This window comes from Chaetodon auriga, chromosome 12 (genome assembly GCF_051107435.1).
Source record: "Chaetodon auriga isolate fChaAug3 chromosome 12, fChaAug3.hap1, whole genome shotgun sequence".
Classification (NCBI taxonomy): domain Eukaryota; kingdom Metazoa; phylum Chordata; class Actinopteri; order Chaetodontiformes; family Chaetodontidae; genus Chaetodon; species Chaetodon auriga.
This window is the reverse complement of record NC_135085.1, coordinates 22,298,813-22,316,036: the sequence shown is the minus strand read 5'-3', so window position 1 is coordinate 22,316,036 and position 17,224 is coordinate 22,298,813. Positions and strand designations below refer to the sequence as shown.

The 17,224-nt window shown below is 44.1% G+C and overlaps 1 protein-coding gene across 1 annotated transcript; it reads right to left on the bottom strand.

Moving 5' to 3' along the window:
- Nucleotides 1-6,767: 6,767 nt before the first annotated feature.
- kcnj9 (potassium inwardly rectifying channel subfamily J member 9) lies at nucleotides 6,768-16,834 on the bottom strand. Its single transcript, XM_076744609.1, has 8 exons — nucleotides 16,697-16,834; nucleotides 15,476-15,879; nucleotides 13,968-14,181; nucleotides 12,425-12,626; nucleotides 11,253-11,445; nucleotides 10,812-11,009; nucleotides 8,854-8,984; nucleotides 6,768-7,597 (listed from the first exon to the last, which is right to left on the bottom strand). The coding sequence occupies exons 2-8, from the start codon at nucleotides 15,765-15,767 to the stop codon at nucleotides 7,331-7,333; spliced, it is 1,497 nt and encodes a 498-aa protein (XP_076600724.1). The 5' UTR covers nucleotides 15,768-15,879; nucleotides 16,697-16,834; the 3' UTR covers nucleotides 6,768-7,330.
- Nucleotides 16,835-17,224: the final 390 nt, after the last annotated feature.

Here is a 17,224-nt window from a genome sequence, read left to right as displayed (position 1 = left end):
GTTAACGAGGAGGTTTTGCAGATGCGGCTTCGCTGGCTGTGAGTGTTTACGAAGACCCGCTCCCCTGCGCTACAGTGGAGGCTACGTGAGCCACGAAAAAAAAAAGAAGAAAAAAAAAAAAAAAGACACAACAGCAACCCCTCCCTAGAAATAAGCCCGTGTCGGCAGAGTGCGGAAACAGCATGCAGCAAGATGCCTTAACATTGCAAAAACGAATAAGGGCGTAGCGGCGGAGAGACGCATACCTGGGAAGATGCTTGGCGCGGCCGTCGCAGTTCCCCTGCGCCCAGCTTTAGCTGCTGAGACTGAGAGCACTGCACAGAGCCTGAGCCGAGCATGCCTATTGGTAGGCAGAGACGCGCTGGTTGCTGGCTGCCTGGACTGGGCTCTCCTCACTACAGCTGAGGTGGGGTGGGCTCCTCACATGCAGGCAGCTACAGAGAGGGATGTCAGAATGGTTTCTTCCAAACTGTTTCTCCTAACTTTGCTTTTTTTTCATAGCAACAGTCATTTTTTTTCATTCAAGCTCATACATTGACTTGAATGATAACTACAGACGTGGAGCAGTGAGGTCTGTGTGTCTGCTTGTGTCTTAATCTCTGTCACACATGTTCAGGACATTAACGCCAGATGGGAACACACCTTATGGGTTTCTACCAGAAAGGTCAGGCACTGCTGGTGCTCATTTTTGCTGCATTACTCAACTGATTTTCCAATAAAAACTCCATCTCCCAGTGACAAATCTCTCCATAAACGCCCATGCGTCTCTTTCCTATCCTGTTAAGTTTTAGATGTGCAGTACGGCAGCGAGCAGCACCGCGCCCTTGGTGATGTTGATGACTCGTCACTGTGTGTGTCCCCCCTCCCATCCAATGCCAAGACAGCTTGGCTAATTAAATGTGCTGGGCTCAGGCCTTCCTGTGCCAACTGTGACATGCTGCACTCTGAGGGATCCCTCGTTCGGAGGAGTGACGGGGCGTCATGCACGTCCCAGAGATCCACTGACTGATGGCAAAGTGTTCAAGCCTGACCTCAGGGGTCCCTGCAAAAAGCAGATACTACAGAAGTCTTTCATTGCTGTTTCCCTTATTCTTGGAAGGGGATTCATTGGCATGCATCCACATCTGGGAGCTGACCAGTGCAACCAGTGCTGGATGGCCAGTGGCTCCTGGCTTCTGAGCTGTTGAGTAAGTTAAAAATGGTCACGTATTGTTACTTTATTCATCTGTCTCTCAGGTAGAATACTGTCCAAAAACCACAAGATGTGTCCGGATTGGGGACTCTTTTGAATGATGATTGGCTCCATCGGTTGCTTTTGTCCCAGTTGACAAAGCAATTAAAATCTGGTAAGAACAGAGGGAGTGCAGTTCAAGTGCTCCCAAGTAGCCAAAAACACAGCTTTCAGAGAGATGACGTATGAGGCACCTGGTCCAAAGCTAACCTGAGAGCTGCTAACAGACAGCTTATCTTCACTCCTAAATTCGTCCATGTCCACACTTTCAGTGAATCACTGAATGTGGAAACCACACATGGGCCACAGCCAAGCCGGCTGACACTCTGCGACAGTCAGCCTGACTGGGCTGACTGCACTTGGAAGGCATTTCACACCATTTTCACACCATCAAAGTTAACAGCACAACCAACTATGTTTCTTTCTTGTAGTTCAAACATGATTGCAGTTACTTGTCTGGGAGGCAGACGATGCACAGAAAGTTTCAGATTTCAGATCAGCTCAAGGATCGAGCTCTGTTTATTCAGTCTCCAGCCCAGATTGTCCACTCGATCCAGTTCACTGATGACCTTGTTGGATTTGTTCCACTTGTTGGAAGTGCAACCAATATTTTCCCTCCCTCTAGAATTACCTGTAATTATGTGAATATACATACTTAAGTGATGATTGTGATTTATCTACCTCATCTGGTGATTTTGGTTATTGGGTTAAATAGCCTCATTAGCTTTTCTTCTGACCTTTTAAGCAAAAGTTCCCTCATAAGGATTGGTGGAATTTGAGTTGGCATTTTTTCCCATTGACCTTCCAGATTGACCTTCCACTCTCAAGACTTCCTACCATGTGTATCCAGCAGGAATTTTTAGAGTCAACAACAAATTCCCACGTGCTCACAAGGTTTTGCCCGGTCAGCAGCACTTATATGTGTTCAATGCAATGTGATGTCTTTTCCCGTTGACCACCAGACACTGCCCAGAGCACAGCAAAGGTCGAGGCCCCCTCCTTCCACAGCAGTTAGAAAATGTATGCATCAACGTTTTATCATCAGATGTGTTTATCAGCTTCAACTGATGCCGTCACACTATAATCTAGATATGGTAGAAAGGGTTGTAATGAGTCAGCAAAACGTACATGTTGAAAAATCTACGTAGTGTTACACATCAGCTAACGACACCGCTCTTGAAGAGCTTTGTGTAATCTACATTCCACCACTCGGTGCTCTGTGATGAACGTCTGGTCATTTTAAACGCTGCCCGTCAGGAATACCTGCTGAACACAGACCACCGTATCAGCTCCTCTCCTGCTTCCTGCCACATTGTCGAGGCACTGCCAGCAATACCCATCTCTATGGCAACATAGCATGTCATTCGGTGGATGCTCACGTACCTTATAGTACTTGAGTGCTTCTTTTTTAGTACAGTTGCCCAAAGGGAAGCGAAGCCCTGACACTGGTCTGAGCACAGGGGTCAGTATTGGTGGAATAGTACCTGAGAAACACTGAATTATTAATGAGCAGCTTGTTTAGCTCTAATCTGATTTTATGTTTATCGTGTTTGCTCTTGATTGTGTTTCTTAGTTGTTGTGTCTTGGTCTTATGTTTATTAGTAACATACACATGTCAAAAGTTGGATTAAAAAAACACGTACGTAATAAACATCTGGCTATTTTGTACTCAGATGTCAAATATGGTCTGAAAAGTCTGGAAAATGTGTAGGAACCGTATGGATGTCTCACTTTTTTCTGCATTTGTAGAACCAAAAAAAAATTGATCATTTTGTTGATGTTTGGCATATTTTCTCCCCATCATGGCATGATCATCATCAGCAGACTACATGTTAGAAGAGTTGATCTTGAGTAAGACCTGCCTCGCTCTGATCCGGGTTTGATCTGGATCACCTTCACAGCTGCTCCTGCTGAATCTGGGAGGTATTTAGGAACTCTATGTCTGTGGTTACGTCTGCCTTCTGTGGCAATATGATATTGAATCATTGTCATTTGGCAGATGAAAAATTTCTTTCCTTCCATTTCCATGACCCGCTGTGCAGCCTGCTTCATGCTACAGAGGGGGGTCCAACACCCATATCAGCTCTGTGCAGCTTCACATGGCAGGCTAGCTGTTACTGGGTGGAGGCCTTCGCTTCTAATTTACCGCTTTTAAAGTAATCGACTAAAGGGCTCAGAGATACGTGAAAGGCCGGTGGCGTGGCGGTGAGGAAGCTAGTATCAGACGGTGACCTTTGACTGAAGACTGAATTTGTGTTTGCACCAAATATGGTCTGAAATTTTGTCAACTTCACATTAAACATTTCTGTGCATCGATTGAATGTGCTGCTTGAATTGTGTTTATTCTTAGAGCAGCTGCTACCCAGAGGTGAATGTCTCACTTTAGATTGAATTCATTGCACATACAGGAGGTGTTGCTGCATGTTTTTCCCGCAAGTGTTACAGACGGAAGTCAAATCTGACGACGTTGTTTTGAGACTTGAGGGAGGTTGGTAGCTGTGTTACAGAGCAGCGCTTTGTGGTTCATACAGTAAGGAAACAGTCATGAATATGAACAGTTAAAGCAGCTTCTGCAGTCCTGTGAGCCAGTACATGAGGTCATTTCCATACCAATCATTGGCCAGATCATCACAAAATGCTAATAAATCACAGTTACTGTATAGACCTGCTGTATATTGTTTTCAAAATGTGGTTGTTTTTTGTGGTCGTTTAAAGCTTCTTTTTGCCCACTTGAGTGATAAAGTGTGTTAGCAAAGACATTTACTTAGTTCGTTGCTCATTTACACATCCTGATGACACGGAACAACATGTTGGTTAGTAGTTGTGTTTCTGGCATTGCTTTAGCTCGGTTTTCTTCTCCACTGACTCTTGGGGCAAATATCTTTGGCTGCTAAATGCTCACTGTGCAGTGGCTATCTTTGTCTTTGTCTTTGTCTTTGTGTGCTGTACAGGTGGTGCACAATGGATTCATGTAAGCTTTTTGGGCTAAAAACCTGCTAAAATGCTCTGCAGAGCTGATTCAGATGATATTTCTGTGTTTTCATCAATGTGAGTGATCACTTTCGCATTACATGTTGTCGTTTGAGCCGCAGTTAATATAAAATATTGATTGGAGCAGCTTTAAACAACAGTGTTTTCCACCAGCAGCCATAAAGCATGTTGTTATGTTTGTTTCAGGTTTGAAATGACACAATGATGACCCCGTGTATTTAAAGCTCTAATACAGTTGTCATAGGTTTTGCATTTTAATGCGTTTTGTGAACTCCAAATACTGTTTTAAAAGCCTCATTTTGTTTAAGGTTTTCTCTTTGTCTCGGGGAAACTGATGGTCAGCATGTTGAGGGGAATCTTTTATTTCGTCTATTTTTAAAACATTCCTCTCCTCCTTTCGCTGTCTGCCTAGACTGAAGCAAGACTGTCATGACTTCCTCGCATGAAGAGAAACATTGATTTCGGCTCAGCGGGGATCATGCAAAACAGCCTCTCATTAAAATCATAATTAGAACTTGGAAATGGCACATGGGGTTCAACTCTGGGGTGAGCTGAAAATCACTGGAAACTATTAAACTTGCACTTAGCCTTTCACTCCCAAACAAAACGGCGATGGCGTCTCATACAACCTGAGGCGAAAGCTAAAGGCAGCGTCATGTCTGCCGAAGCCAAATGTTCCCAGCATTATCTCCAGGTCCAAGAATTTCTCTTCAGAGTTCTGGACTCTGGAAAACACACTTTGATGCTTCAGCCTGTCCCTTTTCATCCATTTTACTGGCCAAAAATGGACTTATTTTGATACTAAAGCTTGTATTTCTCATATTTTATTGTGTCAGGTAAAAAGAAATGGAGAAATATATCAGTATCCTTCATGACTTATTTTTCAATGTCAAGGGCATTCGTTCTTCTCCACCTGAAGGTCACTGCTGTGCATCACCACCACCCGTTCTTACACAAATATCGAACTATAGCATCACATCAACTCTCTGACAATCCTCATAAACTCCCCCATCAGTTGTGAAGGTCCAGTTCAAACACACACACACACACATAAACACACAAACACACACACTGCCCTCTCCCTGTCCCCAGCCCCGGTTGCCTAGGAGACAGCTGAGACGGGGACCCCATCTCATTACACACCAATAGGGCTGTGTGACTGGCTGGAGGTGGAAGCATGGGATCTTTATCGCCATCTAGCAGCCAAGACAGAGAAAGACATTTCATTTTTGAAAGCTAATATTCTGCCTAGTAACCCAATGTGCTGACTTCTCCTGGAGCTGAAATCCAGCCCTGCATGCCTAACGAGATGCATGGTGCTGTGGGGCTTTACACAAGATGGAAAGTTTAATATGGGCCATCAGTCCAATGGCAACCTGCTCGATCATCAGTGACTGATTAGAGAACATGAGGACAAAAGTGTGTGTTTTTAATGCAGGAAGGCAACTTAAAATGATCACACAGCTGCACAATATTAAAGAGTACAAGTACTCTTGTGCTTTACTATGTACTTAAGTTCATTTACCTAAGTACTGTACTTGGGTACAATTGTGAGGGACTTACATTTTACATGTTATGCAGTTTTATACTTGTACTTCATTACATTTCAGGGTTACTACATCGCAGTGCAGGTTTTTTTGGAGGGTATCTGTGTATTGGAAAGCAAACTTTTGAGTAACCTAATTATCACCAGGTTGCGTCCATTAGTATCTACTTCATTCACGAGTCTGTAATAATTCATCATTTTGAACACAAATTAGACTCGGGAGACTTCATACTCACCTGTTTGCTGTAGTTCTGATCAGACAAAGTTCCACTAATTGATTTTATGTATTTTATACAGTGGTAGAAGAAGTATTCAGGTGATTCACTTAAGTAAAAGTACCAACACCGCAATGTCAAAATTCTCCATTTGAAAAATGGCATTTGTGATGGGAACACACATATTTCATTATTACAGCTGCATTAATGTCTGAGCAGTATTATAATGCTGCGGCTGGTGGAGCTGCTTCTGCCTAATCTGTGACATTTCATCAGATTTTATAAAATGGTCGTACTCTCACTTTGTAAAACTTTAAGACAGACAAACGTATGTTACTGTAGGTTGAGTTGCAGTCCATCACCTTTGATATTTACTGCAGGATTAATCTTTGGATTGCACAAGTCTGTTTTCTTCAGCAAACATTTGAACGCAGCGTATCTCAAATCTGCCATCAGGAGTCTCTCAATCAAAACAATGGCAAAAGACTGATGACTTTGTGAAGCAGAGTGGGATCATGGGAGTTGTCTTCGTTGAACTACCATTGCCGAAAATCATCTGTCTGACGTGACTCAGACCGAAATGTTCACAGACGAGCTAATGTAACGTTTAGTCATGTTTGCCGTTTTTCCATGTTTCCCGTGTTTTTCCGGAAGTTACAGCAGGTAGAGAGGGTGAAGGAGATATGACGCCATCGCAGGCGACCAGATGAATGTACCGTTACCTTGAATAATTCTACGGATTTGAACGTAAGCACACAACTCAACAAAATATATAACATAGGTCTTGTCGTTTTTAGACATTTTAATGTGGAAGTGTTACATATTATACCTTTAATATCACTCAGCTTGATTAAAACTATACTCTGAACAGCGGTTTCAAAGCTTTAGTTTGCACAGCATGTACAGTACATACAGCATACTTTCATGTATTCAGACCCTTCGCAGAATATCACACAATCTGAGACGGTTGGTCTAGAATATACTGCAGTTTATTAATTCTAATTCTGTGTTATATTAAATATTAAAAACATCGACACAGGACATACTATTGTTGACCCCACCTAACGCATAGTATTGTCATTTAAATGTAGATATAGGCAAGGGTGATTGGAGCTAACACAACAGATCGAAAAAAGATATCACACATACAGTACACCTGTAACAAAGATCGACATAGAAACAAAAGACGAAAGTATCAAGAGATAAATTCCTTCATGTGGTAACGTAAGATATGTCATATACTGCAGAACCTGTGAAACTACTCATCTGCCTTAAATGAAAAGATCTGCAAACACTAACTGTGGTGTCGTGGTGATATACTGAGGGTCTCTGTAAACATTCTCTGTCCTAGGCCTCTGATTCTGATTGGTCGGTGGCGACGCTGCCGTTCAGCTCGCCCAGTCCTGTTTGCTCCTGGATGTCGGTCATCTCTCCGACGATGAAGGTGGCCTCTCCTCCTTTGCTGTTGGCCGAGCCGCTGTCCGGCTGCTTGGCCGCCTGGTTGGTCAGAGTGGGTTCTTCATCCAGCCTGCTGGAGATGGACCAGTAGAGGTGAGCATCGAGTCTGGCTGCAGCCAATGAGAGCTCTCGGGCTGAGCAGGAGGGCGTGTCCACCTTAGAGGGAGGGGAGACATGATGAGGGCCTGTTCCCACAGTTCTGTTGTAGTTAATGAAATGGTTTCACATCTTGGGAAATGCACTCGTTAGCTCTCTTGCTAAGAGTTAGATGAGGCAATTGGTAAAACTCTCATGACTGGACAGTAAATAGGAAGCTACATCCAGCAGTCGGTTAGCTTAGCTTAGCTTAGCTTGAAGACTGGAAACAGCGACCCTGGTTCTGTCTAAAGGTAACAAAATCTGCCCACCAGCACCTCTGAAGCTCACTAATTGCATATGTTGCATCTCGTTTGTTTAATTAGTGCTAAAACTTAATTGACACGTGATGGTTTTATGGCCCTGCGTAAAACCCAATGCTGTTCTTACACTTTGGCTTTTGCCAGGCTAGCTGCCTTACCCTGTTTCCAAGCTTTATGCTAAGCTAAGCTAACCAGCTGCTGGCGGTAGCTTCTTATTTAACAGACAAGTCTCAGCATGAAGGCAAATATGTGTGTTTCCCAAAATGTCAAACTATCCATTTAAATGTTGTAATTGACTTTATCAGCACACCTTTTCCCCTCCACCTGTGGAGATTAATATGGGAAACTCAACCAGCATGAACAGGGACAGTTTTAAAGAGAAGTCGAACATATTCAGAAGGCCAAACTGATCATTTGGCTGTTCGTGCTCTGTGAGGTTTTGTGTCCTCTTGTTGAGGTGTGTGCACTTGTATAAAAGCTCATCTCTGGATTGGCACATGTTATGAAAGCTTTGGTGTGTGGCATTGGTCCATGCCGTGCACTTGTCCCTACCAAAATAACCATGAAATAAACAGTTAAGTTAAACGTCCTGCATTACCCAGCATGCCTTTCAACAACCCCAAGAGAACAAGTGTGAGAATTCAGCCGCACATGTAGGTGGAGACAGGAATAGGGAGAACAGCAGGAGTTTTCCTCACTGAAACACTTGCACTTATATTCTGTCAGTGGAAGAACTGTGTTTGTCTCTGCTGAGGAACTGTTGACTGATCAAACGGGATTGGAACCAATGTCTGCTGAAATTGCTGAAACATTTTTTTGCTGCCAGATTTTATTGTTACCACATTGCTGATATATTAGTATTCTATGTTTGACCTCCTATACACAGAAATGAAAAAATTCAAGAATCTGTCCCACAAATGCAAAGTACACATCCAACACCAGTAGCCAGTAGCTGCTATATTAACAGCAAACAAGTGTTCTAGGACGAATTACCCCAGCTTCCAAAGACGTTACCTCAAACGTGTGATGAAAGGCTCCGTAGTCAACGTCAAAGAAACCCTCCGCCAGTGACATCATCGGGCTAAACCGGTGACCCCACAACACCTCCTCCGCTAGATAGGAGCTCCTCGCCTGGCACGTCATCCCTGCACACACGAACACAAGCACACCGAGCGCATCAGCTCATCGTGTCTCACAGCGTTTGCGAGGCTGAGATATTTGCTTGCGATACATCAGGGGAAATAACCAGGATCGTCTGAGCAACCATTTAACTGGAAAGACGTCTTTACATGAATATTCTCTGCAGCCAAGTTCTGACTGTGGGCTTCTTCTTTGGAACTCTCCACAGCACTCTGACAAAGGCAATCAATATTTGGAGTAGGCGGCGAGGCCACCTTTACCTCACTGAGACGCATCATGAATAGTTCTGATACACTGAATTCCTGCCAAACGGTCGAGTTTATTATCCTCTCGGAATGAGTTTGACGTAAGGCGAGATGAGAAGGGGGTAAAGGAAGAGAGATAAACACCACCCATCGAAATCCCTCCATGAAAGCAGTACCCGGGTACTTCCTGCCAGACTCAGTTTGGGTTTTATAGTTTTCAGTCAGTGAGATAAGTATAAGTCACTGCAGACCACAACTTGAAGTACAACTATAAATATACCACAGGTGTTAAACCCTGCTTCTAAATATGTCATCTGTGAGGGAGCTATGAGCAGAGATAATGTGTGTCCCGGCTGGTGTGAATGATTTTCCTTAGTTTGGGTAAATTTGGTTCAGTCTGGGTGTTCTGAGCTTCAGAAATGACAAGTGAAATCCCAAAGTTGCAAGCTTAACATTTGAGGTATTTTAACTGATGATTTGTCAAGGGTGACTAACAGTGAGTTAGTCCACAAGGCACCAGTGCTTTGCTCAAGGGCAGATGAGTGTTCACTGACACACGCTGGCTGATGTGGAGATGGATATTCATAGCACCTTGTTGCATGTGATGTAACACCTTTTTAATCTTCTCTCAATGCAAAGATTAGATGCTCCTTTAGTCAGCAGTTAAGTGACGAGAACACGAAGCATACGAAGACAGAAAACATCCTCATGTCCTCAGAAGATCGTCCTCTCCAGTGATGAGTCTCCAGTTCTGTTCCCTGTTACGTAACACATTCACTTATGTACTTAGGTCTAAAAATATACCTGTTTCTGTGTATACATATCTGTATGTTTCCCGTAATCACAACATCATAAAGCTCCAAAAGCCTCCTGAAAGACGGAGGGGAGCTGGAGAGCTCTCAGACCAAACGCTGCAGATCTGAAGTCAGACATCCTGGAAGGGGAATTTCATTTTCTAATGGAGAGTTCTGGACTTTGCTTTCTGTAAAACAGTGATGGTATTACTGTAATATCATATCGTTGTATGCATCTACAAGATTAATTTCCCTAATGCTCAGTTCTTGTTGTCCAAACAGGAACATGCAGCCAAACATGCATTTACAACACAGAGGCCATTAGAACTTTGCAGTCAAATGAAATGGCGAGGTATTATTCCCACACAGTCCGATGCTGTTATGTTTTATAATGTTTTTAGCATTTTTAAGCACAGAATCATCTTCAACAAATCATATAAAGCATAGAGTAATAAAATATTGTTAATGGAATTATTTATGCGGCCTGTACCTCAATGAACTGAAAATGTAATTATCATAAACTCAGTGTAGCTTCATTCACTTTCAGCTCTCAAATTTGTTCAGTGCACTTTGATTCTTAGCAGCACGTTTTGTCCATCACCAACATTTTCATTAGATTATGCAAACATGTAAACGCACTCCTGCTCAGCCACTTTTATGTTGCATTTTGTGATTAATTTTGATCTGTTTTGGGCACAAAACCGCATAACTTCCGAGATTATTTGGCGGTTCACTGCGAGTATGGAGTACAGGGGAAGTGATTGAGCAGCATTTTATTAAACCCATTCCTCACCGGTTGCCTCCACCATTCCCTCCAGGATGACCACGATCTCAAAGTCCTCCTTCTCCAGCTGGGACTGCGACATGTCCCAGAAGGGCGAATGCGCGTCAATCTCGTGGGAGATCACCAGCGGCGAGACCAGGAAGAGACGATCGTCACCTGTCTCGAAGCCCACGCTGATGTCTGTCTGGTCCAGCGGGATGAACTCACCTGAAGGAGACGATGAAATGGATGGAGGACGAAAAGGGAGGGAGGAGGAAGAGGTTAGATGAGAGCTTTTCTTTCTCAGCATGCTCAATATGCTTTTACTCAAACTGGCAGCAGAACTATAGGCCACTCTAGAACTACCTAAAGTGGTCAGATGGAAACAGAGGTAGTTCTTGCAGTAGCAGTTCTGGCTGTTGTAGTCGTAGTAGCCACATTAGTATTGGTAGTGAGTAAAACCTGTCTCACCCTCCTGAGTCTGTTTGGACTTGATGAGCTTGGCCCTCATGTTGGCGCCCACGATGTGGGAGCTGCGAAGGTCGCCCACCCTGAACATCAGACAGAGCTTGTCGTCTCTCAGAGAGATGACGGCGTGTTTGGAGAACACCAGCGTCTCCGCCCGCTTGTTGGGCTGTGAGATCTTCACAAACATGCAGCCGACCTGGACAAGGAGGCGGGAGGGGAGGTTTAAAAGTTAAAGGAGAGATCAAACAGACTCAAAGACAGACAGAGAGGGTGCAAAACTTCAAACATTGGTAATAATTTGGAAGGCATAGGATTATTGAATTATCTCCTGTTTTTCATAATTAACAACACAGACAGCTGTAAACATTCATTGTGAGTGCTGCATACAAATAACACATTTTTTCAATGGAGCTTGCTTCTGCTATTTTTCGGTGTTTAAAAACAGTAGTGACGCGTGAATTAACCTCAGACTCAATCAATATTTAACATGCATAAACATGATTGCGCCTGGACGTCAGTGTGAGGATTCGTCCTCATCAGAGGAGTGTTTGCTTTGTGGGAAAAATCCAGCTTCGTCAGCACTTTCAAAGTAAATCTTCTTCCTCAGGAGGCACACAGTCTGCACCGATTTAGTGTCATTCCATCTTCGCAGTAATAAAGATTTGTATATTCCCGTTTTGATTTGATTCATCTGAACTGACAGGAGGCTTCGTTCTTGTACTTTTCTATTTGTTTTAGCTTACAGAAAGTGGGGTTTGCCAAATGGAGTTAGATCTTTTGAACATCTGATGAAGAATCTGAAAGCTAATTTTGTCTGCTTTTTATTTTTCTTTAACCTGACCTCCTGATGGGTTAAAGCAGGTTTGACAGATGTGCAAACACAACTGGCATACAGTAGTTTGATAGGTTTGTGATTATGTGAATTTCAATTGATGTTTTATACTGTAAGAAATGTTTTAAATTAGTTTAATATGCGAAGTGACATTCTGTAAAACAGTGTAATTCACACATTATATTTTCCTGAAACTAATACAATATTCGTCTTTGTAATGGTAATCGCACTACATAAGTCCTGCAGAATAATCGGAATCTGATCATTTTGCTTTTACAAACTAACAATGATTTCTAAATATGATTTTCCCACTGTTCAGCCGTGTAGCAGCCCTGGTGCTCACCATGAAGGCATTGACCATTGAGCCCAGTATAGCCTGCAGCAGCAGCAGCATGGTGCCCACTGGACACTGGTCGGTGATGACGCGGTGGCCGTAGCCGATGGTGGTCTCTGTCTCGATGGAGAAGAGGAAGGCCGAGATGAAGCCGTTGACGTTGTTGACGCACGGCGTCCACGTCTCGTCCTCCAGATGGTCCAGATCACCCCTTCAGAAGAAAAGGAGAATATGTGAGAAAGGGAAGGGGGGAGGGTGACAACGTGGGTGTCAAGACGCAAGAAGATTTATATTTTAATAGCGGAGGTGTGGAAATGTATGTATGAAGACTCATCTCTCTCTTTATATTTACAGTCTCCTTTCAGCTAATTCACATAATGAATAAGAAGTGGTCCTATTCCTCATATCGACCATAATGATTAACCTGACGCTCATGCTGTCACTTTTTCTCGGTGCAGCAAAAACCCACTTTTTCCATCATATATCATCACATGCAGCATCTTCAATATCTGCTGGTTTTTCAGTCCAGTGCCACCACGAGTCTGCAGATTTTCTGTCAGACTGCTCCCTACACAGGCTAATGTCCCTGATTAACACCGCTCCAGCCAGAGAGGGAGAGCTAATTAATGAAAGTGGTGTTCAGTAATTTATATAATCTATGACTTTTATTGACCTGTGTTGGTGACCAAGGAATTGCAGCAACACCGACAGCTCTCTGGCACGGCTTAAGGTGGCCTGTAATTGATATAAAGAGGTCACGATTTTACGAGACGAATACGTTAGCTAATTAGAGTTGGGATCCAGCAGACACATCTAGCGACGGAGTAACACATCACGATGAAATACACTGTAATATTAATACTGCTTTGTCATCTGCTTTTTTGGCTGAAAGTTTTTTGCAGCCTTCATTGCACAAAGGTCTTGCAGTGCCGGTCACTCACTCGCAGCATCATCCTCCATCTTTAGCGGCTAAAAAGGGAGTGTTGCCTCGTGATGATGTCATTAAAGGAACAGTTTGACATTTTGGGGGATGTGATTACTCGCTTTCTTGCCGAGAGTTTAATGAGAAGCTCGATACCACTCTCATATCTGTGGCCTAAATATGAAGCCAGAAGACAGTTAGCTTAGCTTAGCACAAAGACTGGAAACAGGTGGAAACAGCTAGCCTTATGTCTTACATGTTACACTAAAGCTTTTGTATGAGTTGAACACAGCTAAGCTAACCTTCATATTTACTGAACAAACATGTGGTATCAATCTTTCCATCTAACTCTTGGCCTGCATATGTGCATTCCTTAAAATATCAAACTTTTCCTTCAAGCAGCAAAGAAGAGGACAGAGGACAGCCCACAGCCAGGGAAAGCTGTGTTCTTGGTTATACAAATTTTGTCAAAAAGTCATTTTTAAAATCAATCCAATAGCTTTTGGGCTGCAGGACCTTGTTTATTGTCATGGGGATTTTGCAGCAGTTGTGTTCAAGCAGAACCAAAATCTACAGGCTCCTCTGTAGAGATCTAAATATAATATACTTGTTCCACCCACTTTCTCTTACCTGCAGTAAGCTATGAGGTACCAGATGGCTCCAAAGAAGAGCCATGTGACAGCGTAGGCCATGACGAAGACGAAGAGCGAGCAGCGCCAGTTGAGGTCCACCAGCGTGGTGAAGATGTCAGTCAGGTAGCGGTAAGTCTCCCGCATGTTACCGTGCTGCACGTTGCAGCGACCGTTCTTCTCCACGTAGCGCTGTCTCTTACGCCGAGTGCGGACTGGCGAAGAGATGAGGTGATGGAGTACCATATGAAACAGGAGGGAGGGAGGAGAAGCGACACAGTTTGAGTTAGTAATACAGAAGTATGGGAGCTCTTGTTCTTGTGGAAAGCACATGCAGCATGAGTTTTGGCACTTTTCTCAAGGCTGAAGATGAGTCTTCATAGGTCTCTAACTTTCATAACCCTTGGTTCCTTGAAAACATCTCAGAAACCTCTTAGAAAACTTCAAAGCCGCATACAAAGCTGCCTTTTTAAATTTCAGAAAAGTTTTGCTATTTGAAGATACAACTTTGACTGCAGTCAGGGGATGCAAGCTGAACGAAGGCGCGTCGAGATGTTGGAGGACAAACAGAGGAAGGTGCCAGGGGACGAAGCAGCTTAGGGAGATGCAGCGTGGTTCAGCAAAATCAGGCTGGTGAAGAAGGGATAACAGAAATGAAAACAGACAGGTGAGGAAAAGAGAGGAGATGAAGCACGACAGGACGGCATCATCAGACGCTCGGAGGAGAAACGCTAAAACACTGGACTGTAGTTACTGTTCAGCACCAATGAGATCCTGTCATGTGAAGAGCCAGAACTGAGATTATCACACATAAAGGATCAAATCTTTGGTTTTTCTTTCTGTCACCTGGATCGACGGCAACACTGGATATCAATCAGTGTGCATCCAACTCGAACTATAGTCCGATCTTAACGTTTACAGGATTAGTTCAGCCTATTTGTTGATATTTTGGTGCCTCTTAAAATGAAATCCTCTCTTGTAACACCCAACTTGACATCTGCCATTGATGGTTTGGATTTTAAAAGGTCCACTTTAGCTTAATTGCACAAATTTGCCATTTTGTGCATCCAGCAGGTATCCTCACTCAAAAACAATGAATGCCCTGATCTTTAATGAACAAGAGGAAGAGGAAAGAAACTGGACGAACGGAGAGCAGAGCTACTGGAGAAGCTTAAAAAAAAAAGATGTGCAAGACTGTCAAAATCGCTGAGGGATGACGCACTGCAGCACGGTCCAAATTAGAGGAGATTCACAACTACTGCGAGGGAGATGTGGAGGAGAGGGAGGTGCACAAGTTCAGTCAACACACAGTATGTTTGTGTGGAGAGAGAGGAAACACTGATCCAGACTCTCGAGTCAATCAACAGCTCCCAGTCTCTGGAGGAGTTAAAGGAGTCGGTGATGGTGTCCAGTTTTCTCTCCTCTTGAATGATGTGAAAACAGCCAGAACATTTGTTTCATCATTAAATGGGCCATCAAGGACAGGAAGTCACATGCAGAGTCACTCACCCCATCCGAATCGCCCCCTCTCCTTCTCCGTGCCCTGGTTCTTCTTCCTGGACTGATTGGCGTTGGCCTCCCGCTCCGCCAGCTTGGCCTGGAACGACCTGTTGACCTTGGCCGGCGGGGACGGTTGCGTCTCTGTGGTGATGACGTGGCCCAGCTCCTCCGACAGGTTGAAGACTCCGGTGGAGACGGTGGCCTCGGTGGCCACTTCCACCTCCTCCCCTGCCCCCTTCTCTTCCACGGGGAGCGAAAGGGAGTCCGGGCGGGAGGGGAAGACCGAGTTCTCCAGGGCCATGGCCTGAGTGTATGTGTGCGCGTCAAGTGTATTAGCGTGTTATTGATATCCTCCCTATGGCAGACTCTGTCCAGTGGCTATTGATTGGACCATTTGTTCGCTTGACTGAAACCTGGAATAAAGGAGAACACAATGATCCGTCACAGTAATTCACTGATAAATGATTTTTGATAACAAACAGGACCTCAGGAGCTTTTCAGCGCCTCTGTCCCTTTAACTTCTCTGAAGATACTTCACATACTCTGGCCCTCTCCACATTAACAACAAGGCCTGTAAGTTCTCTGTAGCTTGCCACACACGTTTGACTTCCTGTTTCATCATTTCATCCCTCCTAAAGGCAGAGTAAGCAAAAAAATGGAGGCGGATATCACAACATTGGCCCTGATCTTACACAGTTTTGTAAGTCTTTGGAATTAAACATGAAGGGGGAATAAATGTGTGCTTTGAAACAGAGTCCAGTCCTGGAGGACAGTGTGGCAGAAGCACATTAGAGCCACTTTCACTGTTTTGTATATTTCATGAAGCGCCTTTGGGATGTGTGTGTGTGTGTGTGTGTGTGTGTGTGTGTGTGTGTGTTGTATAAGTGCACTTGCAGCATTATTCAGTGTGGTGGACTTATGTTACAGGCCTGCTCTGATGTCTTACATAAGTTACATATATAAGAGTTCAATATGTGTGTATACAGTGAGACATGGTGTGTGGTCTCTGAAATATGTGCACAGTAAAATGGAGTCCTAGTCCTCCATTGTCCATTAGGACAACTGGCGGATGGACGCATGAGGAGACTGATGGTGACAATCAAGATGACGCACTACGCCTGATGGATGGATCAGAAACAGCCTCTGGTAAAGGGTGTCTGTTAGCCAGCCAATAGGCTCCAGAAACCGAAAGGATAAGCTCGAGGATTAATGTCAATGGCAAAATCTTACCTGCTCAGTGCAGCAACTTGTAGATGTCTAAGACCTGGAATGGGCAGATGTTTTATCATCAGAAAAACGAAAATCTAGTCCAAGAACGACCCGCGATTGGCAGCCTTGGTTCAATGACACCCATTTCTGGTGTTTAACAGCGACGCAGCATCAGTCCACTCCGCATCGCTTTTCCAGGAAAACAAAGACCACCTCGATCCGACCTCAGCATTCACAATAGATATAAAAGGAACACCCCATCCGCTGAAAGGCGTAGAGACGAAAGCTCCGGCAAAAACAGTTAAAGTACAATTATTACGGCATTTGTAGAACATGTGTCGGGAAGTGGACGTGCGAAATGGTGGCAACAGGATAACCCGGCAGCGCGGAGAGCTCCATCATCTGTGCATCTGATGGAGTCAGTCAGGTGTGGAGCCACTGAGCGGCGGAGGATGCTGTCATCAGCCCAGCCCCTATCAACCCTGCCTGCCTCAGACGCTTCTCATTTCCAAAACAGAAGGGACAACAGCCGTCCCCCTCCTCTCCGCT

Coding starts and splice junctions, on each gene's coding strand:
- kcnj9 (XM_076744609.1), bottom strand. CDS start 15,767: ATGGCCCTGGAGAACTCGGTCTTCCCCTCCCGCCCGGACTCCCTTTCG. Junction 11,446..12,424: donor CAATGGTCAATGCCTTCATG/GTGAGCACCAGG, acceptor CTCCTTGTCCAG/GTCGGCTGCATGTTTGTGAA. Junction 11,010..11,252: donor GTCCAAACAGACTCAGGAGG/GTGAGACAGGTT, acceptor CGTCTCCTTCAG/GTGAGTTCATCCCGCTGGAC.